We start from the raw sequence: 18386 nt of genomic DNA on the forward strand, positions 1-18386 counted from the left end.
TGTGAATTCTCCCCGTGTACCCGAACAGGTGCCTGAGTGTGGAGACTAAGGGATTTTCATAGTAACTTCATTGCTGTGTTAATGTAAGCCTACTTGTGACACAAATAAAAGATTATTATTAAACAGGGACAAATTAAACGGACAGCCCCTTAAAAGGAAATTGCCAGAAAGAGTGGATCACAAATAAGACCATAAGACATAGGAGCAGAATTTAGGTCATTTGGACCATCAAGTCTGCTCCGCCATTCAATCATAGCTGTGTTTCTCATCCCTATTCTCCTACCTTTTCCCAGTAACACGATCCTCTTATTAATCAAGAACCTATCTATCTCTGTCTTAAAGACACTCCGTGACTTGGTCTCCACAGCCTTCTGCAGCAAAGAGTTCCACAGATTCACCACCCTCTGGCTGAAGAAATTCCTCATCTCCGTTTTAAAGGATCGTCCCTTCAGTCTGAGGCTGTGCCCTTGGGTTCTAGACTTACGAGTGGAAACATGCTCTCCACGTCCACTCTATCCAGGCCTCTCGATATCCTGCAGGTTTCAATAAGATCCCCCCTCATCCTTCTAAACTCTGAATACAGACCCAGAGTCTTCAACCGTTCCTCATATGACAAGCTCTTCATTCGGGGGTTCATTCTTGTGAACCTCCTCTGGCTTAGATATGGGGCCCAAAACTGCTCACAATACTCCAAATGGTGTCTGACCAGAGCCTCAGAAGTACGTCCCTGCTCTTGTATTCAAGCCCTCTCGACATGAATGCTAACATTGCGTTTGCCTTCCTAACTGCCGACTGAACAGTAGCATTGTGGTTGCCACAATTGCTTCACAGCTCCAGGTCCCAGGTTCGATTCCCGGCTTGGGTCACTGTCTGTGTGGAGTCTGCACGTTCTCCCCGTGTGTGCGTGGGTTTCCTCTGGGTGATCCGGTTTCCTCCCACAGTCCAAAGATGTGCGGGTTAGGTGTATTGGCCATGATAAATTGCCCTTAGTTTCCAAAATTGCCCTTATTGTTGGATGGGGTTACTGGGTAATAGGGTGGAGGCGTGGGCTTGGGTAGGGTGCTCTTTCCAAGAGCCGGTGCAGACTCAATGGGCCAAATGGCCTCCTTCTGCACTGTAAATTCTATGAGTGTCTATGAGTGAACCTGCATGTTAACCGTAAGAGAATCTTGAACCAGGACTCCCAAGTGAAGCTTAAAAACATCAAACCAAAATTTGATTAAAGGGGTCAGTAAAGCACCCTAGCCCATGCGGAGCCCAGTGGCCACGGAAGATATCGAGCGTGCCAGGGAACACCGCATGCCCCCTCTCCAGGGACACCCGGTCGCGAATGTAGCCATGAAAGCGGGGCAGTCGGGTGCGATGACCCTCCCTCGATCGCCCGCTGCCTGGACCTGTTGATAAATAGCAGAGAATGCTTTCGCTCCATTGACATCTGGGTTATGGGCCGAGCATACTTCTGCTGCGCCACTCTGCTGTTCATAAGGAACCCTGGAACATCTGATGCTCTCCTGACTGAGCTACGCTGGCAAAGCTGTATATTAGGAGGCAATGTCTTTAGTTTTAAATGAGTTGGAACCAGCTGCAAAAATCAACTAACCCCCCCTCCACACACACAAATGCCCTCTCTCATACAGAGGTCTTCTGAGTGTAGGCATTCTACACAATCTTCCCTTCCAGTCTCAGGCCTACTTGATTGCGGTTTCAAACAGAAAGGACAATACTCGACAAATTTCAATTAAATTCACTTTGCAAATGTTTCCTCAATAAACAATAACTTTTCTCTCATAAGCAAAAAGAAATAATATTTCCCTTGTGTCTCAAACCACATGACTCACACCCACGAGGGTGTGACCTCCCCCCTCCCTGGCCAAAGATTATCGACGAGTCTGCAGAATGTCTGCCAGCCAACAATCAAAGTGGGACTCGACACGAAAGTTACACATTTCAAGTTTTATTCCAAAAAGGATACAGTCATAGGTGCTTTGAAGAATATTCTGCTTTAGCATCACCACCTTCCTCCCTGCTCCACCAACCGGCCTGCCCGTCGCCTCGCCCACATGCAATGCATTCTCGAAAAGGATAACATCAAAAAGGATTAACCCCTGGATACGGACATCACTCCGAACCATGTAGCTGTGGCGATGCAGACCATGGGGTGACAAAACATTTGCAACTTTATCTCTTTTGGGAGGAGTTTAGTGAAAGTTGGCTGCAGCACTCCAGATTCAGTGCAGACTGAAGGTATGTGGAACAAATGATCCTGTTCACAGGGCCCCATGTTAAATTTACACACAATCCAATTCCAAGTGTTTCTAATTTGATCTTCAGTTATCGGGTTGGCGGGAGGGGCACAGGATATGGTGGTAATTGTACTATTGCTGTAACGGCCACTGTGCAGATGTTGGAGAGAGCAGGTTAATAGAAGGTTTACCCTGCGTCTTACTCTTGAAGCTGATTATTTGATGCTGGAAGGTTGAAATGGGTCATGTTCCACACCTTTAATAATAACCTTTATTGTCACAAGTAGGCTTACATTAATACAGCAATGAAGTTACTGTGAAAAGCCCCTCATTGCCACACTCTGGCACCTGTTTGGGTACACAGAGGGAGAATTCAGAATGTCCAATTCACCTAACAGCACATCTTTCGGGACTTGTGGGAGGAAACCGGAGCACCCGGAGGAAACCCACGCAGACATGGGGAGAATGTGTAGATTCCGCAGATAGTGACCCAAGCCGGGAATCGAACCTGGGATCCTGGCTCTGTGAAGCAACAGTGCTAACCACTGTGCTGCCATACCGCCCACCTTAGCTCTGGCATCCCTTATCTCCAGGAGTACAAGATTTGCATAAAAGAGAAGTGTGCTCAATTCATTCTCTCTCCCTTGCTGAGGGCGTAGATTCTTGCTGGCGTAGTCATCCACGGGTACTCTAGTTGGTGACAAAGTTACTATTCTTCACGTAACGATGGTCCAGATCCTGCTCTCACTCAAATGTCCACACGCACATACACAAACCTCCACAATGTTGGCTGGCTACTGATCATTCCCCCCGCTAATCCAGAGACAAACAGTGCACCTGCTGCCATCCTGGCTGATATCAAGCTACCTCAGCGCGGACAGAGTGGGGGATGGCGAGGGTGAGACCTGGGACCTTTCAGCTCCGTGGACTCAGCGACTCACACCTTTAACCAGCTGAGACCATGCGTGACCAGAGCAGAGAGAGAAAAGGGACAATTGGATGTTGTTTCAGAAGTGGATGACTGATTACTTCAGTAAGGGCAACAAGTGAGCCTGTCGGGGGCAGCAACAAAGTTGTTCTGTCCTGGGAGGCTGATTTTCAATAATAATAATAATAATAATAACAGAATAAATTTCTATACCAATTCCATTAAAAAAAGATCACAACCCCAGATCATTCATTATATAAACACTATAAAACCCCCAGTTTTAGCTCCATTACTGTGCGTTGTACTAATATTCGCTTTTACAAGTAATTTTAATTTAAACATTTTTGCAAAGATCTTTGGTTCATTTACAATTATTATTTTCTTTTTAAGAAAAAAAAACAGGTTTCAAATGGAGCTTTACAATTCAAAATGGACAAGAGGCAGCAGAGAAGAAATCCCTGTTGATAACATAGAATGCAATCAGAGGTACAGTATTGCTCTAAATTGATTGGTGGCGAATTTATTTGAAAGATTAAGAAGATTTTAATTGCCCCATCCTATCTGCCGCTGTCATGGCAACCGTTGGCGGTGGGACGAGTGGAGGGCCAAAACTAAGGCTGCGTCAAGAGTCAGTAGTCTCATGATTGTACACATGATGCCATTTACAGAATGTGTTGTAAACAAATGGAATAAAAAAATCAGGCAACACATTTTATAAAAACAGTGCTCAGTTTAAAAGGTGCTCAACTGATGGGTTCAGTTGGGAACAGCACTGCCCAGTGAGAGACTGAGGCCAGAATCAGCGTCGAGTAGATTCCACTCAGCCAGAAGCGTTACATAAGAGTTCCTACAAATCGAGGAAAATCCAACGGGTTTTCCCACTCCCGATTCCTGACCAGTGATTTCGGATTGGAAATCCCGTGTGACTGCAACTTGAGTGGATGGATGAGGACCAGATCAGAGTCAACCGTAACGCGCCAGAATTAAAATAGCGCTTGGTTGCTGTTGCAAACATCGCATATGGGCACTTGGGTGAAAGCACTGAAGGATACCAGGCGTCTTGTGGAACTGAACTCGTGGGAGTCAGCACCTCCTTAGAGACCGAGCTCCTCCAGAGCAACAGAGGCAGGATCGCTGGTGTGCTGGTTGCAACAGCCAACCCCACGTTGGGCAGTCTTGATGGGGCCGCGTCTTCAGAAGTGAAGAAACTGTCCAAACTGCAGGAGACAGCACCAGCTCCCTTGCTATCTATGATATCCATTGGCTCGGAAGCCCAAAATGAGCCCAAGGAGGGGGAAAAAAAAAACATTGGTTTAAAAAAACATACCTGAGAGTTTATATGGATTCTGAAGGGACAAGGAATTCCCTTCCTTCTCTGGTCGACTCAAGTTGGTGTTAACCCCTGATATAGAATGGAGTTATAAACTGCAAATACAGGAGACCTTGCTTCAATGAGAAATCTGCACAATATGTAATCGGCCAAATGGTTCATTACCCCCTTCAGGCCCCCCCACAAAAGAGAAAAATTCGAAAAAGTGGGCAAATCAATGTAAGAGATTGTTCCGATTCAGAGAGGTGGTTTGCGTGTCTGAGACTCCATTACTTTGTGCTCACACCTATTCAAACTCCCACAAGCCTTCTCATTACCAGAGAAAAGCAACCAACAGCAATACCCCATCTTCTATCAGATCTACAGAAGAGGCAAAATAGAGAGACTGTTCCCTTCGAGGTGAGGAGACTTCAGTCGCAGAACCCCATGACTTGGTTTCTCGTTTAAATGTGCGAGCGGTGGTCCTAAGCAGCAGCAACACACACATCTTTGGTTAATTCCACTCCAGTCGGAGGTAGAAAAGGCACAATTCCAATTCTTTTACGATGGAGGCTTTCCGATATCGACCGTTATTTTTGTGAAAAGTTGACTTTTTTCTGTCTTGACGAGTGAATATTTCAGAGATATATACCCATCCTGCTTCCGTGTGAACTTCATCCGATTATAAACAGCATAACTGGAAAGATGAAAAAGACTGGATTGAAGTCGCTGATATGAAAGTTACTCACTTTTAGACTGTTTCATTCATTGACTATGAATAAAGTGAATTAAAAAAAATTTTTTTTTTTATTCTCCTTTTTCACATTTTCTCCCAAATTTACAACCAACAATAAACAATAATCAATAACAAATGTAATGTCAATCCCCATATCAATAACAACGATCCATTCCTCCCACAAAACCCCAGACATTGGCCCGCATGTTAACATAAACAAATGACAAAAAGGAATCAGGAATCACCCATAGTCACCATTAACACACACAGTCCCCCTCCCCCCAACCCTCCCAGCCCCCAACCCCCCTCATGTTCGATGTGATCCAATTCTCGAAAATGAATAACGCCCATGAATTGTAGAACCCCTCCATCCTTCCCCTCAGTTCAAATTTGACCTTTTCAAGCGTTAAGAATTCCAGCAGGTCCCCCCGCCAGGCCAGGGCACAGGGTGGAGAGGTTGTTCTCCACCCTAACAGGATCCGCCTTCGGGCGATCAACGAGGCGAAGGCTACAACATCTGCCTCCACGCCCGTTTCCAACCCCGGCTGGTCCGACACCCCGAATATGGCCTCCCGAGGGCCCGGGTCCAGTTTCACGTGCACCACTTCAGAGATTACCCCAAACATCTCCTTCCAGTAATCCTCCAGTTTTGGATAGGACCAAAACATATGAACATAGTTTGCGGGGCCTCCCCCGCAACGTTGAATAAAGTGAATTTAACCTCAAGTTTCAAAACATACTTTTCTTCAACATAATCTTTTTTTCTACCCACTACAGAAAGCTAGTGAGTTAAGGTCAGTGTTGTAGTCTGTCTTTACTCAGTCTTATATTTATTTACTTTTTCAAAAAAAATTTATTTACTGAGTGAAACATTAGAAGCATACACCTCCTAACTCAACCGGCCATATTTTCAGTAAGTGTATCTTTTTATCTGGTACAAGCTCACAAATTGCCAGATATATTGATCTTAATTTCACAATTTACAACAGTGAGATCTGAACTCAAGTCTCTGGCACCTTTATGCTGTACTGTAGCCACAAGATATTTTAACATGCTACGCCCCAAGGGGGAGTGTCTCATTTTACGCATTCAAGTAAAACTCCATTTGATGCCCTCCACCTGCATGCAATTCAACATAACTGATATACAGTTAACACCCTATTTCCTTTACAATCCCCAATAATAATCATCTTTATTAGTGTTGCAAGTAGCTTACAATAATACTACAATGAAGTTACAGTGAAAATTCCTTAGTAGTTGAATCATAGAATTTACAGTGCAGAAGGAGGCCATTCGACCCATCGAATCTGCACCGGCCCTTGGAAAGAGCATCCCACTTAAGCCGATACCTCCACCCTATCCCAGTAATACCACCTAACTTTTTTTTGGACACTATGGGCAATTTAGCATGGCCAATCCACCTAACCGGCAGATCTTTGGATTGTGGGAGGAAACCGGAGCACCCGGAGGAAACCCACGCAGACACAGGGGGAATGTGCAGACCCAAGCTGGGAATTGAATCCAGATCCTTGGTGCTGCGAAGCAACAGTGCTAACCACTGTTCTATAGTGCCACCCATATCCTAACCACATCAATCTTTGGGCAGAGTTTAAATGCCACCCCCCCCCCCCCCCCCCGTGGTGCGTTTGGTGGCAGATCGGCATCTAGTCGGGCGGGAGGTTGGAGGCTCCGTCACTCTCGTCTCTATCCTGATTAAATCCATTGCAGGGAGACTTGTGAAAGGCTTTCCTCCCCGGCCACCAATTGAGGCTCTGAAGTAGAAAATGAATGCCCACTTAAGGGCCTCGTCCTACCACCACTGGTATTCACCCAACAGCAGGAATGGGTCTTGCCATGTGTGAGAAGCCTACTTTCATCATGCAGTCTTCTAGAACCTCCTTCCAGCCCAACCACGCCAACTTCACTCTAACCCCACTGCGTCACCTTCCTGCCTGTCCCACAATCTCAGCTCCCTTCAATGGATTCCTTCTAACCTCATGAAACACCTTGTGGTGTTTTGTTAGTTTCAACCATTAGCTACAGCACCAGCTGAGAGGGTTCGCGGCCTTGTCTCAGGCCAACTCCCAATGGATCTGCGGCCAATAAATAAGGGAGGCGCCGCTCTCCGGTGAGGAGGCAGGGGGACTGGTTGTTGGAGGATATGGGAAGAGAATGAGTCAGCCCCTCAGTATCTGGCGAGCCCTCTGCTTGAATGAGTGCGTGTGAACAGCATTGGCCGTGGCCATGACACCCTATCCATGCCCCCGATGATACTGAGTGACAGTGAGACCAAGGAATGCCACGGACGCAAGTGCTGGGAGGTTCCGGGTGCTTCTGTATGCCGTACCGGCAAAGGGTGAAAAATGAAAGAACTGTGGAAAGCTAAAACACAGAGATAACGAAGAGTAAAAATACTAAAGGAAAGCTGAAACAAAGACAGTCGCTTTTATTGGGCGCGATCTATCGGGCACGTTGCGCCCGAATGGGAACGCAACGTGGCCGGTAGACGCAGCGAGAAGTCTCCCGCGGGTTTCCCTGCAGCCAGATCTACCCGGATCTTGCGAGGTGGTGCAGTCAGGATCCCGCCCACAATGGATGTGATCAAACGGTGCACGCCCAAGTAGGTTTTAAACTCACTTGGACGTACCCACCAGGGATTCACCGGCCTCTCCAGAGATTCCCCAGCCAGGCACCGTTCAGTATTGGTCCACACAAACGTCACCTGGGGGGAGGGGGATGGTTTCACAGGCCAATGGAGGCCCCTGGGCAGTCAGGGACAGTGCAAGGTGGCCCCCCTGGCCCTCCTCCTGGAAGACAGGCACCTGGCACCGCCAATAGGTAGGGCCGGGGGGGGGGGGGGGGGGAATGCTCATGAAAGGAGGGTGGAGGGGAGGTATGAAGATGGGGCTGGTGCAGGGCGAGTCTGAACGGGCCTCTGGAAGGTTTGGGGGAGGGGGGGGGTGATCCTGGAGGGAGGGGGGGGGGACCCGAAATGGGTTGGGGGGGGGTCACATGTTCATAAGATATAGGAGAATTAGGCCATTTGGGAAGGTCTGAAAGGGGGGGGGGGTGGGCAGTCAGCGACCCCATTGCGGGGTGTCACCACTTGGGGATGGGGGGGAAAAGACAGGGAGGGATGTGGGGTAATGTCCATATGTGTGGCACGCGACATGGGTGGGGGGTATGAGGGACCCGCAGGCTCACTTGGAGATCGGGGCACCCTTTTAAGATGGCGGCCCGATGGCCGAGGAGCAGGTTTGGCCAATGCGTTCAGATCCCCAGTGATCCCCAGATCCTAAGTGTGGGCTAAACCGGTGAGAAACTCCCCAGGGCCTAAAAAAGTGACTAATTGTGGTTAGATAGCAGTGAGGAACACACCGGCAGCGATCTCCCCGCAAAACCCACCACAAATGAAATTTAGAAACTTTTCTGTTCGATTGTGCCTATTGGACCAGTAGCTTTCCAAAAGAAACAATCTCCCTTTCCTATCCAGTGTCGCCTTGTAAAGTGCAAGTAGGCACTGAACGAGAACATACTCGGCACTGGCAGCGATGCCTAGATTTCTCCAACTGTACATTTGGGGAATCCTGCGCCGACAGGGCAATCTCTAAAACGATGATTAAAACAATAATTTGCATCCATGCCGACAAATGCCCAAAGGCACTTTATGTAAAATATTCAGCCCAAACTGGAAAGCAAGCCAAAAGGAAGAGATACTTGGGAGAGGTGACCAAATGCTAAGGATTGGAAGGATGGCCTGACAAAAGGGAAAAGGAGCTGAAGAGGTTTAGAGGGGGAATTCCAGGATGTGAGGCGTGGACAATTGAAGGTGTGGCTGCCAAAGTACGTGCGAGAGATGAGAGACTGTAACCTCCCTAAGCTGCACAGGAGGTGGTGATGGACCATAAATGCAAAAAAAAAAGAGAATTTTAAAGTTGGGGCACTGGATGACGAGCCAGTAAAGGCCAGCGCGACGAAGCAGAAATTGGTGGGGGATAGGAGATGGGCCGTGGAGCTATGGGTGATTTGAAATTTGAAGGAGACAAGAGAGATTGAGAAGAGTCAACCGAGGAGAATATTGGAATAGTTGAGTCCGAAGGTGACAAAAGCACGGATGATGAATTCAGCAGAAGATCTGGTGAGGCGGGAGCAAAACACAAGAGGTTGCGGAGATGGTAATAGATGGTCTTGTATATTCTATGCAAACATCAAATATATTTGTACCCTTGTAATATCGGCCACTCTGATAATCATGAATGACTCCATTCTGCTCTGTGTAGGTAATTTTTTGACATCTGAAATTGCTTCTCTTTGGCCCTGGGCGTACAAAGGGACAATTTGTGACTCACTTTTTCTCGTTCACCTCATTTCCTTTGTCTCTTTGGTGCCGTATCATTTTGGTTCTTCCAATACTGCGGTCAGGTCGATCAACAGACATCCCACTCATAGTCACCCTACAGGATAGTGGAACAAAGCACTTGCTCAATACAAGGATCTGGAGAGTCTGAAATAATGCCTCATTTTAATATCACCAACAAACAGCAGCGTATCTACAACATTAACTAGCAAAAGGGAATGTTTTGACCTAACGCCTGGCGTAAGAAGTAGATTTTAAGGGGAGCCTTACAGGAGCAGAGAGAGGTAGGGTGTCTAGGGGCATAATTCCAGAGTTTAAGAGGCAGTCAGCTGAAGGCAAGGCCGCCAATGATGGACCGATTAAACCTGAAGATGTGAATAAAGCTGGAATTTCAGGAACGCACTACACCCAGCGGGTTGTGGGGCCTGGAGGAGGTTAGAGAGATTTAATAAGACTTTATGCTAAGATGTTCCATGCCCAATAGGAGTTAGGCTGTGACAGCTTCCGGCGAAGGTTTCCCTGGCTGATTCCGGGGATGGCAGGACTGACATAGGAGGAGAGGTCGGCGCAACATCGAGGGCCGAAGGGCCTGTACTGCGCTGCAATGTTCTATGTTCTAAGTTAGGATTGTTTTCTCTGGAGTTCAGACGAATGAGGGAGAATCTCACAGAGACTTATAAAATTCTAACAGGACTAGATAGTGTGGATGCAGGGAAGATGTTCCCGATGGTAGGTGTGTCTAGGACCAGGGGGGGTCACAGTCTGAGGGTTCGGGGTAAACCATTTAGGACTAAGATGAGGAGACTTCCCAAAGTCTCCAAAGAGTGGTGAGCCGGTGGAATTCATTACCACAGGAAGTAGTTGAGGCCAAGACATTGAGGCAGCTAGATATGGCACTTGAGGCGAATGGGGTCAAGGGTTATGAGGAGAAGTTGAGTTGGACGATCAGCCATGATCGTGACGAATGGCTGAGCAGGCCCGAAGGGCCGAATGGCCCCCTCCTGCTCCTATCTTTATGTTTCTATGAGTAACTCACCTTCTGGCTCCCCAAGGCCTGTCCACCACCAGGAGTGGGGTGGAATACTCTCCACTCGCCTGGATGAGTGCGCTCCAACAACACCCAAGAAGCTCAACACCATCCAGGACAAAGCAGCCCCGCTTGATTGGCACCCCATCCACCATCTTAAACATTCACTCCCTCTACCAGCAATGCACAGTGGTGGCAGTGTGTACCATCTACAATATGCACTGCAGCAACCCATTAAGGTTCCTTCAGTAGCACCTTCCAAACCCATGACCTCTACTCCCTAGAAGGACAAGGGGAACAGATATATGGGAACACCACCACCTGCAAGCTCCGCTCCAAGACGCATACCACCCTGACCCGGAAATATATCACCGTTCCTTCACTGTCACAGAGTTAAAACCCTTGAACTCTCTAACAGCACTGTGGGTGTACCTACACCACATGGACTGCAACGGTTCAAGGCAGCAGCTCACCATGACCTTTTCAAGGGCAATTAGGGATGGGCAATAATTCTGACCTGGCCTTCGATGCCCACATCTCATGAAAGAATTTTAAAAACTTAGCAACAACTTACATTTTATAACACTTTAACTGTAGAAAAATATCCTCAGGTGCTCAGCACAGCGGCAAACAGACATAACCTGCCAAGACAACGCTGGAGCTATTGTAAAGAGTGGCCAAAAGCTTGGCAAAAGATGTAGGGAGGTAAGATTTACCGGGGTCTTGAAAAGGAGGCCAGAGTGGTCAAGGGGTGAATGGGGAGAGAGAGGGAGAGCGAGAGAAAGAGAGAGAGCACGAGAAAGAGAGCGAGAGAAAGAGAAAGAAAATGAAAATCGCTTATTGTCACAAGTAGGCTTCAAATGAAGTTACTGTGAAAAGCCCCTAGTCGCCACATTCCGGCGCCTGTTCGGGGAGTCTGGTACGGGAATTGTACCCGCCTGCTGTCCTGCCTTGGTCTGCTTTACAAGCCAGCGATTTAGTCCACGGTGCTGAAAGAGAGCGAGAAAGAACAAAGAACAAAGAGAGTGAGAAAAAGAGAGAGCAAGAGAGAAAGAGAGCGAGAGAGAAAGAGAGCAAGAGAGAAAGAGCGAGAGAAAAAGAGCGAGAGAGAAAGACAGCGAGAGAGAAAGAAAGAGAGCGAGAGAGAAAGAAAGAGAGCGAGAGAGAAAGAGAGAGCGAGAGAGAAAGAGAGAGCGAGAGAGAAAGAGAGAGCGAGAGAAAGAGAGAGCGAGAGAGAAAGAGCAAGCGAGCGAGAGAGGAAGAGTGAGCGAGAGAAAGAGTGAGCAAGGGAGAAAGAGTGAGCGAGAGAGTTAGCGAGAAAGAAAAAGAGCGAGAGCGAGAAAGAGAGCGAGGGAAAGAGAGCGAGAGAGAAAGAGAGCGAGAGAGAAAGAGAAAGCGAGAGAGAAAGAGAGAGCGAGAAAGAGTGAGCGAGAAAGAGAGAGCGAGAAAGAGAGAGCGAGAAAGCGAGAAAGAGAGAGCGAGAGAGAAACAGCGAGCGAGAAGAGAGCGAGAGAGAGCGAGAGAGAAAGAGTGAGCGAGAGAGAGTGAGCGAGAGAGAAAGAGTGAGCGAGAGAGAGTGAGCGAGAAAGAGAGAGCGAGAAAGAGAGAGTGAGAGAGAGAGCGAGAGAAAAAGAGAGCGAGAGAAAAAGAGAGCGAGAAAGAGAGAGCGAGAAAGAGAGAGCGAGAGAGAGAGAGCGAGCGAGAGAGAAAGAGAGCGCGAGAGAGAAAGAGAGAGAAAGAGAGAGCGAGAGAGAAAGAGAGAAAGTGAGAAAGAGACAGCAAGAGAGAAAGATAGAGAGCGAGAGAAAGAGAGCGAGAGAAAGAGAAAGAAAATGAAAATGAAAATCGCTTATTGTCACAAGTAGGCTTCAAATGAAATTACTGTGAAAAGCCCCTAGTCGCCACATTCCGGCGCCTGTTCGGGGAGTCTGGTACGGGAATTGTACCCGCCTGCTGTCCTGCCTTGGTCTGCTTTACAAGCCAGCGATTTAGTCCACGGTGCTGAAAGAGAGCGAGAAAGAACAAAGAACAAAGAGAGTGAGAAAAAGAGAGAGCAAGAGAGCGAGAGAGAAAGAGAGCGAGAGAGAAAGAGCGAGAGAAAAAGAGCGAGAGAGAAAGAGAGCGAGAGAGAAAGAGAGCGAGAGAGAAAGAGAGTGCGAGAGAGAAAGAGAGAGCGAGAGAGAAAGAGAGAGCGAGAGAGAAAGAGCAAGCGAGCGAGAGAGGAAGAGTGAGCGAGAGAAAGAGTGAGCAAGGGAGAAAGAGTGAGCGAGAGAGTTAGCGAGAAAGAAAAAGAGCGAGAGCGAGAAAGAGAGCGAGAGAAAGACAGCGAGAGAGAAAGAGAGCGAGAGAGAAAGAGAAAGCGAGAAAGAGAGAGCGAGAAAGAGTGAGCGAGAAAGAGAGAGCGAGAAAGCGAGAGAGAGAGCGAGAGAGAAAGAGAGAGCGAGAGAGAAACAGCGAGCGAGAAGAGAGCGAGAGAGAGCGAGAGAGAAAGGGTGAGCGAGAGAGAGTGAGCGAGAGAGAAAGAGTGAGCGAGAGAGAGTGAGCGAGAAAGAGAGAGCGAGAAAGAGTGAGAGAGAGAGCGAGAGAAAAAGAGAGCGAGAGAAAAAGAGAGCAAGAAAGAGAGCGAGAAAGAGAGAGCGAGAGAGAGAGAGCGAGCGAGAAAGAGAGCGCGAGAGAGAAAGAGAGAGCGAGAGAGAAAGAGAGAAAGTGAGAAAGAGACAGCAAGAGAGAAAGATAGAGAGCGAAAGAGAGAGAGCGAAAGAGAGAGAGCGAACAAGGGGGGGGGGAGAACTGAGTGAAACACAAAAGAGTGAGAAACAAAATTGCAGGAGGCGGAGATTGAAGGATAAAAGGCTGATTGTTCAAAGTCAGACTAGGAATGATTACGACCATTAACCACTCCCGAGGTTATCATGCTTCTTATCGAAAATGAATTTGTTTCATTGAACATGAAAGGACCTCGAAGGTCAGCAGTAACCATTGAGATGATTCATCATTGACCAGGCAGTTAGGTACACCCAGACAACTATCACCAGGCTTCCTGTTATGTCTGTTGCTTTTCAGTTTCTGCCATGTTTGGACTGTCTCTTTCCCCAAAGTTTGGAAAAGAGACAAAGATTGCAAAGCCATTGTTTCTTCCGATAGTTGAGGCAGGGGAGACCCTGGGTTAGTCCATTTGCTCTGAAGAAATTCTGTCTCGGGGTTTGAAAGACTTTTCCTGATGTTTGCACCATCAGGTCACAGGGCACCGGGTGTGGGTGTCCAGTTGTCACAGGGATTTTTATTATTTCTCCCAGAAGACAGCGGAACAGAATTAGGCCATTCAGCCCATCGAGTCTGCTCCGCTATTCAATCATGGCTAATATGCTTCTCATCCCCATTCTCCTGCCTTCTCCCCATAACCCCTGGCCCCAAAGAACACATAAATAAACATCTTATAGCTATAGAACATACACAGAACATAGAAAATACAGCACAGAACAGGCCCTTCGGCCCACGATGTTGTGCCGAACCTTTGTCCTAGATTAATCATAGATTATCATTGAATTTACAGTGCAGAAGGAGGCCATTCGGCCCTTTGAGTCTGCACCAGCTCTTGGAAAGAGCACCCTACCCAAACTCAACACCTCCACCCAACACCAAGGGCAATTTGGACATTAAGGGCAATTTATCATTGGCCAATTCACCTAACCCGCACATCTTTGGACTGTGGGAGGAAACCGGAGCACCCGGAGGAAACCCACGCAGACACGGGGAGGACGTGCAGACTCCGCACAGACAATGACCCAAGCCGGAATTGAACCTGGGACCATGGATCTGTGAAGCAATTGTGCTATCCACAATGCTACCGTGCTGCCCTTAAGAACAAATAAATCTACACTATATCATTTTCCCGTAATCCATGTACCTATCCAACAGCTGCTTGAAGGTCCCTAATGTTTCCGACTCAACTACTTCCACAGGCAGTGCATTCCATGCCCCCACTACTCTCTGGGTAAAGAACCTACCTCTGATATCCCTCCTATATCTTCCACCTTTCACCTTAAATTTATGTCCCCTTGTAATGGTGTGTTCCACCTGGGGAAAAAGTCTCTGACTGTCTACTCTATCTATTCCCCTGATCATCTTATAAACCTCTATCAAGTCGCCCCTCATCCTTCTCCGCTCTAATGAGAAAAGGCCTAGCACCCTCAACCTTTCCTCGTAAGACCTACTCTCCATTCCAGGCAACATCCTGGTAAATCTTCTTTGCACCTTTTCCAGAGCTTCCACATCCTTCCTAAAATGAGGCGACCAGAACTGTACACAGTACTCCAAATGTGGCCTTACCAAAGTTTTGTACAGCTGCATCATCACCTCACGGCTCTTAAATTCAATCCCTCTGTTAATGAACGCGAGCACACCATAGGCCTTCTTCACAGCTCTATCCACTTGAGTGGCAACTTTCAAAGATGTATGAACATAGACCCCAAGGTCTCTCTGCTCCTCCACAATGCCAAGAACTCTACCGTTAACCCTGTATTCCGCATTCATATTTGTCCTTCCAAAATGGACAACCTCACACTTTTCAGGGTTAAACTCCATCTGCCACTTCTCAGCCCAGCTCTGCATCCTATCTATGTCTCTTTGCAGCCGACAACAGCCCTCCTTACTATCCACAACTCCACCAATCTTCGTATCGTCTGCAAATTTACTGACCCACCCTTCAACTCCCTCATCCAAGTCATTAATGAAAATCACAAACAGCAGAGGACCCAGAACTGATCCCTCCGGTACACCACTGGTAACTGGGATCCAGGCTGAATATTTGCCATCCACCACCACTCTCTGACTTCTATCGGTTAGCCAGTTCGTTATCCAACTGGCCAAATTTCCCACTATCCCATGCCTCCTTACTTTGTGCAGAAGCCTACCATGGGGAACTTTATCAAATGCCTTACTAAAATCCATGTACACTACATCCACTGCTTTACCTTCATCCACATGCTTGGTCACCTCCTCAAAGAATTTAATAAGATTTGTAAGGCAAGACCTACCCCTCACAAATCCGTGCTGACTATCCCTAATCAAGCAGTGTCTTTCCAGATGCTCAGAAATCCTATCCTTCAGTACCCTTTCCAGTACTATGTCACGTATTCCCCCAATATACAAGCCCCCCATTAAACGATAATAAACACAGTAGTAAACTCAAAGTACCCCCCCCCCCCCCGGTTGCTGCTGCTGCTGACCACCTCCTAACGCTCCGCTAGAAAGTCTCGGAACGGTTGCCACCGCCTAAAGAACCCTTGCACAGATCCTCTTAAGGCAAATTTTACCCTCTCCAATTTAATGAACCCTGCCATGTCGCTGATCCAGGCTTCCACGCTTGGGGGCCTCGCCTCATTCCCCTGTAGCAGAATCCTCCGCCGGGCTACCAGGGACGCAAAGGCCAGAATACCGGCCTCTTTCGCCTCCTGCACTCCCGGCTCGTCCGATACCCCAAATAGTGCGAGCCCCCAACTCGGCTTAACCCGGGTGTTCACCACCTTAGACACCGTCCTCGCAACGCCCCTCCAGAACCCATCCAGCGCCGGGCACGCCCAGAACATGTGGGCATGATTTGCTGGGCTCCCCGAACACCTCACACACCTGTTCTCCACTCCAAAAAAACGACTCAGCCTCGCCCCCGTCATGTGCGCCCTGTGCAGAACCTTGAATTGTATCAGGCTAAGCCTGGCGCAAGAGGAGGAAGAATTTACCCTACCCAGGGCGTCCGCCCACGTACCCTCGTCTATCTCCTACCCCAGCTCCTCCTCCCATTTACCTTTCAGCTCCTCCTCCTCCTGCATCTCCTGGTAGATCGCCGAGACCTTGCCTTCTCCAACCCACACCCCGAGAGCACCCTATCCTGGATCCTACATGCTGGCAGCAGCGGAAGTTCCCTCACCTGCCGTCTTACAAACGCCCTTACCTGCATGTACCTGAAGGCATTTCCAGGGGGGAGCCCAAATTTTTCCTCTAACGCCCCAAGGCTCGCAAACGTCCCACCTATAAACAGGTCCCCCATCCTTCTAATACCTGCCCTGTGCCAGCTCAGGAACCCTCCATCCATTCTCCCCGGGACAAACCGATGGTTCTCTCGGATCGGGGACCACACCGAAGCCTCTGCCTCCCCCCCGTGGCGTCTCCACTGCCCCCAAATTTTGAGGGTCGCAGCCACCACTGGACTTGTGGTGTACCTTGTCGGCGGGAGCGGCAGCGATGCCGTCACCAGCGCTCTCAGACTCGTGCCCACACAGGACGCCATCTCCAGCCTCTTCCACGCCGCCACCTCCCCCTCCATTACCCACTTGCGTATCATCGCCACATTGGCAGCCCACACAGATTAGGCAACGCCAGCCCTCCTCTGTCCCTGCTCCGTTCCAGAAACACCCTTCTCACCCTCGGGGTCTTTTTCGCCCATACAAACCCTATGATGCTCCTGCTGACCCGCTTAAAAAAGGCCTTGGGTATCAGGATGGGAAGGCACTGGAATATAAAAAGAAACCTCGGGAGCACCATCATTTTCACCGACTGTACCCTACCTGCCAGGGAGAGTGGCAGCATATCCCACCTTTTAAACTCCTCCTCCATCTGCTCCACCAGCCTCGTCAAGTTGAGCTTGTGTAGGGCCCCCCAGCTCCTGGCCACCTGGATCCCTAGGTACCGAAAACTCCTTTCTGCCCTCTTCAGTGGAAGCTCATCTATCCCCCTTCCCTGGTCCCCTGGGTGTATCACGAATAGCTCACTCTTCCCCATGTTGAGCTTATACCCGGAAAAGTCTCCAAACTCCGAGGATCCACATCACCTCCGGCATCCCCCCCACTGGGTCCGCCACATACAGTAACAGGTCGTCTGCATACAGCGATACCCGGTGTTCCTCCCCCCACGGACCAGCCCCCTCCAGTTCCTGGACTCCCTCAAAGCCATCGCCAAAGGTTCAATTGCCAACGTAAATAGCAGGGGGGATAGGGGGCACCCCTGCCTCGTCCCCCGGTACAGCTGAAAGTATTTCGACCTCCTCCGAGTTGTGGCCACACTCGCCACCGGGGCTTCGTACAGTAACCTAATCCAACTAACAAACCCCTCCCCGAACCTCCTCAACACTTCCCACAGGTACCTCCACTCCACCCTATTGAAGGCCTTCTCCGCATCCATAGCCGCCATTATCTCCGCTTCCCCCTCCACTGCAGGCATCATGATTACATTTAGGAGCCTCCGCACATTGGTGTTTCGCTGCCTTCCCTTCACAAAACCTGTCTGGTCCTCGTGGGTCACCCCCGGAACACAGTCCTCAATTCTGGTAGCCAACACCTTCGCTAACATCTTCGTATCCACGTTGAGGAGCGAGATTGGCCTATACGACTCACACTGTAAACGGCCCTTGGCCCGCTTCGAGATCAGCGCCCTGGACATCGTCGGGGGTAGGGCCGCAGGGCCCCCCCCTCCCTCGCCTCATTGAAAGTCCTCACTAGTAGTGGGTCCAACAGGTCCATATACTTCCTGTAAAATTCCACCGGGAACCCATCTGGCCCCGGCGCATTCCCCGCCTGCATACTCAGCCCCTTAGTCAGCTCCTCCAGCCCTACCGGTGCCCCAAGCCCCACCACCTGCCCCTCCTCTACTCTCGGGAACCTCAGCCGGTCCAGAAAACGACGCATCCCCCCCCTCCTCCGTCGGGAGCTCAGGCATATACAGCCCCTCATAGAAGTCTCTAAATACCCCATTTATTCCCACCGCACTCCGCACAGTGTTCCCCCCATTATCC

At 49.1% G+C, this 18386-nt stretch overlaps 1 protein-coding gene across 1 annotated transcript in view; it reads right to left on the reverse strand.

Annotated features, from left to right (window-relative positions):
• Window positions 1-1938: 1938 nt before the first annotated feature.
• The window catches only part of LOC140394975 (beta-1,4-galactosyltransferase 2-like), a 79975-nt gene continuing 63527 nt past the window's right edge, over window positions 1939-18386 (reverse strand). The window contains exons 6-7 of the mRNA XM_072482243.1: window positions 9566-9670; window positions 1939-5177 (exon numbers count right to left, since the gene is read on the reverse strand). Coding sequence (XP_072338344.1) covers window positions 5042-5177; window positions 9566-9670 — 241 coding nt within the window. The 3' untranslated portion in view covers window positions 1939-5041. The remainder of the gene's footprint in view (window positions 5178-9565; window positions 9671-18386) is intronic.

Source organism: Scyliorhinus torazame, chromosome 18 (assembly GCF_047496885.1).
Source record: "Scyliorhinus torazame isolate Kashiwa2021f chromosome 18, sScyTor2.1, whole genome shotgun sequence".
NCBI lineage: Eukaryota > Metazoa > Chordata > Chondrichthyes > Carcharhiniformes > Scyliorhinidae > Scyliorhinus > Scyliorhinus torazame.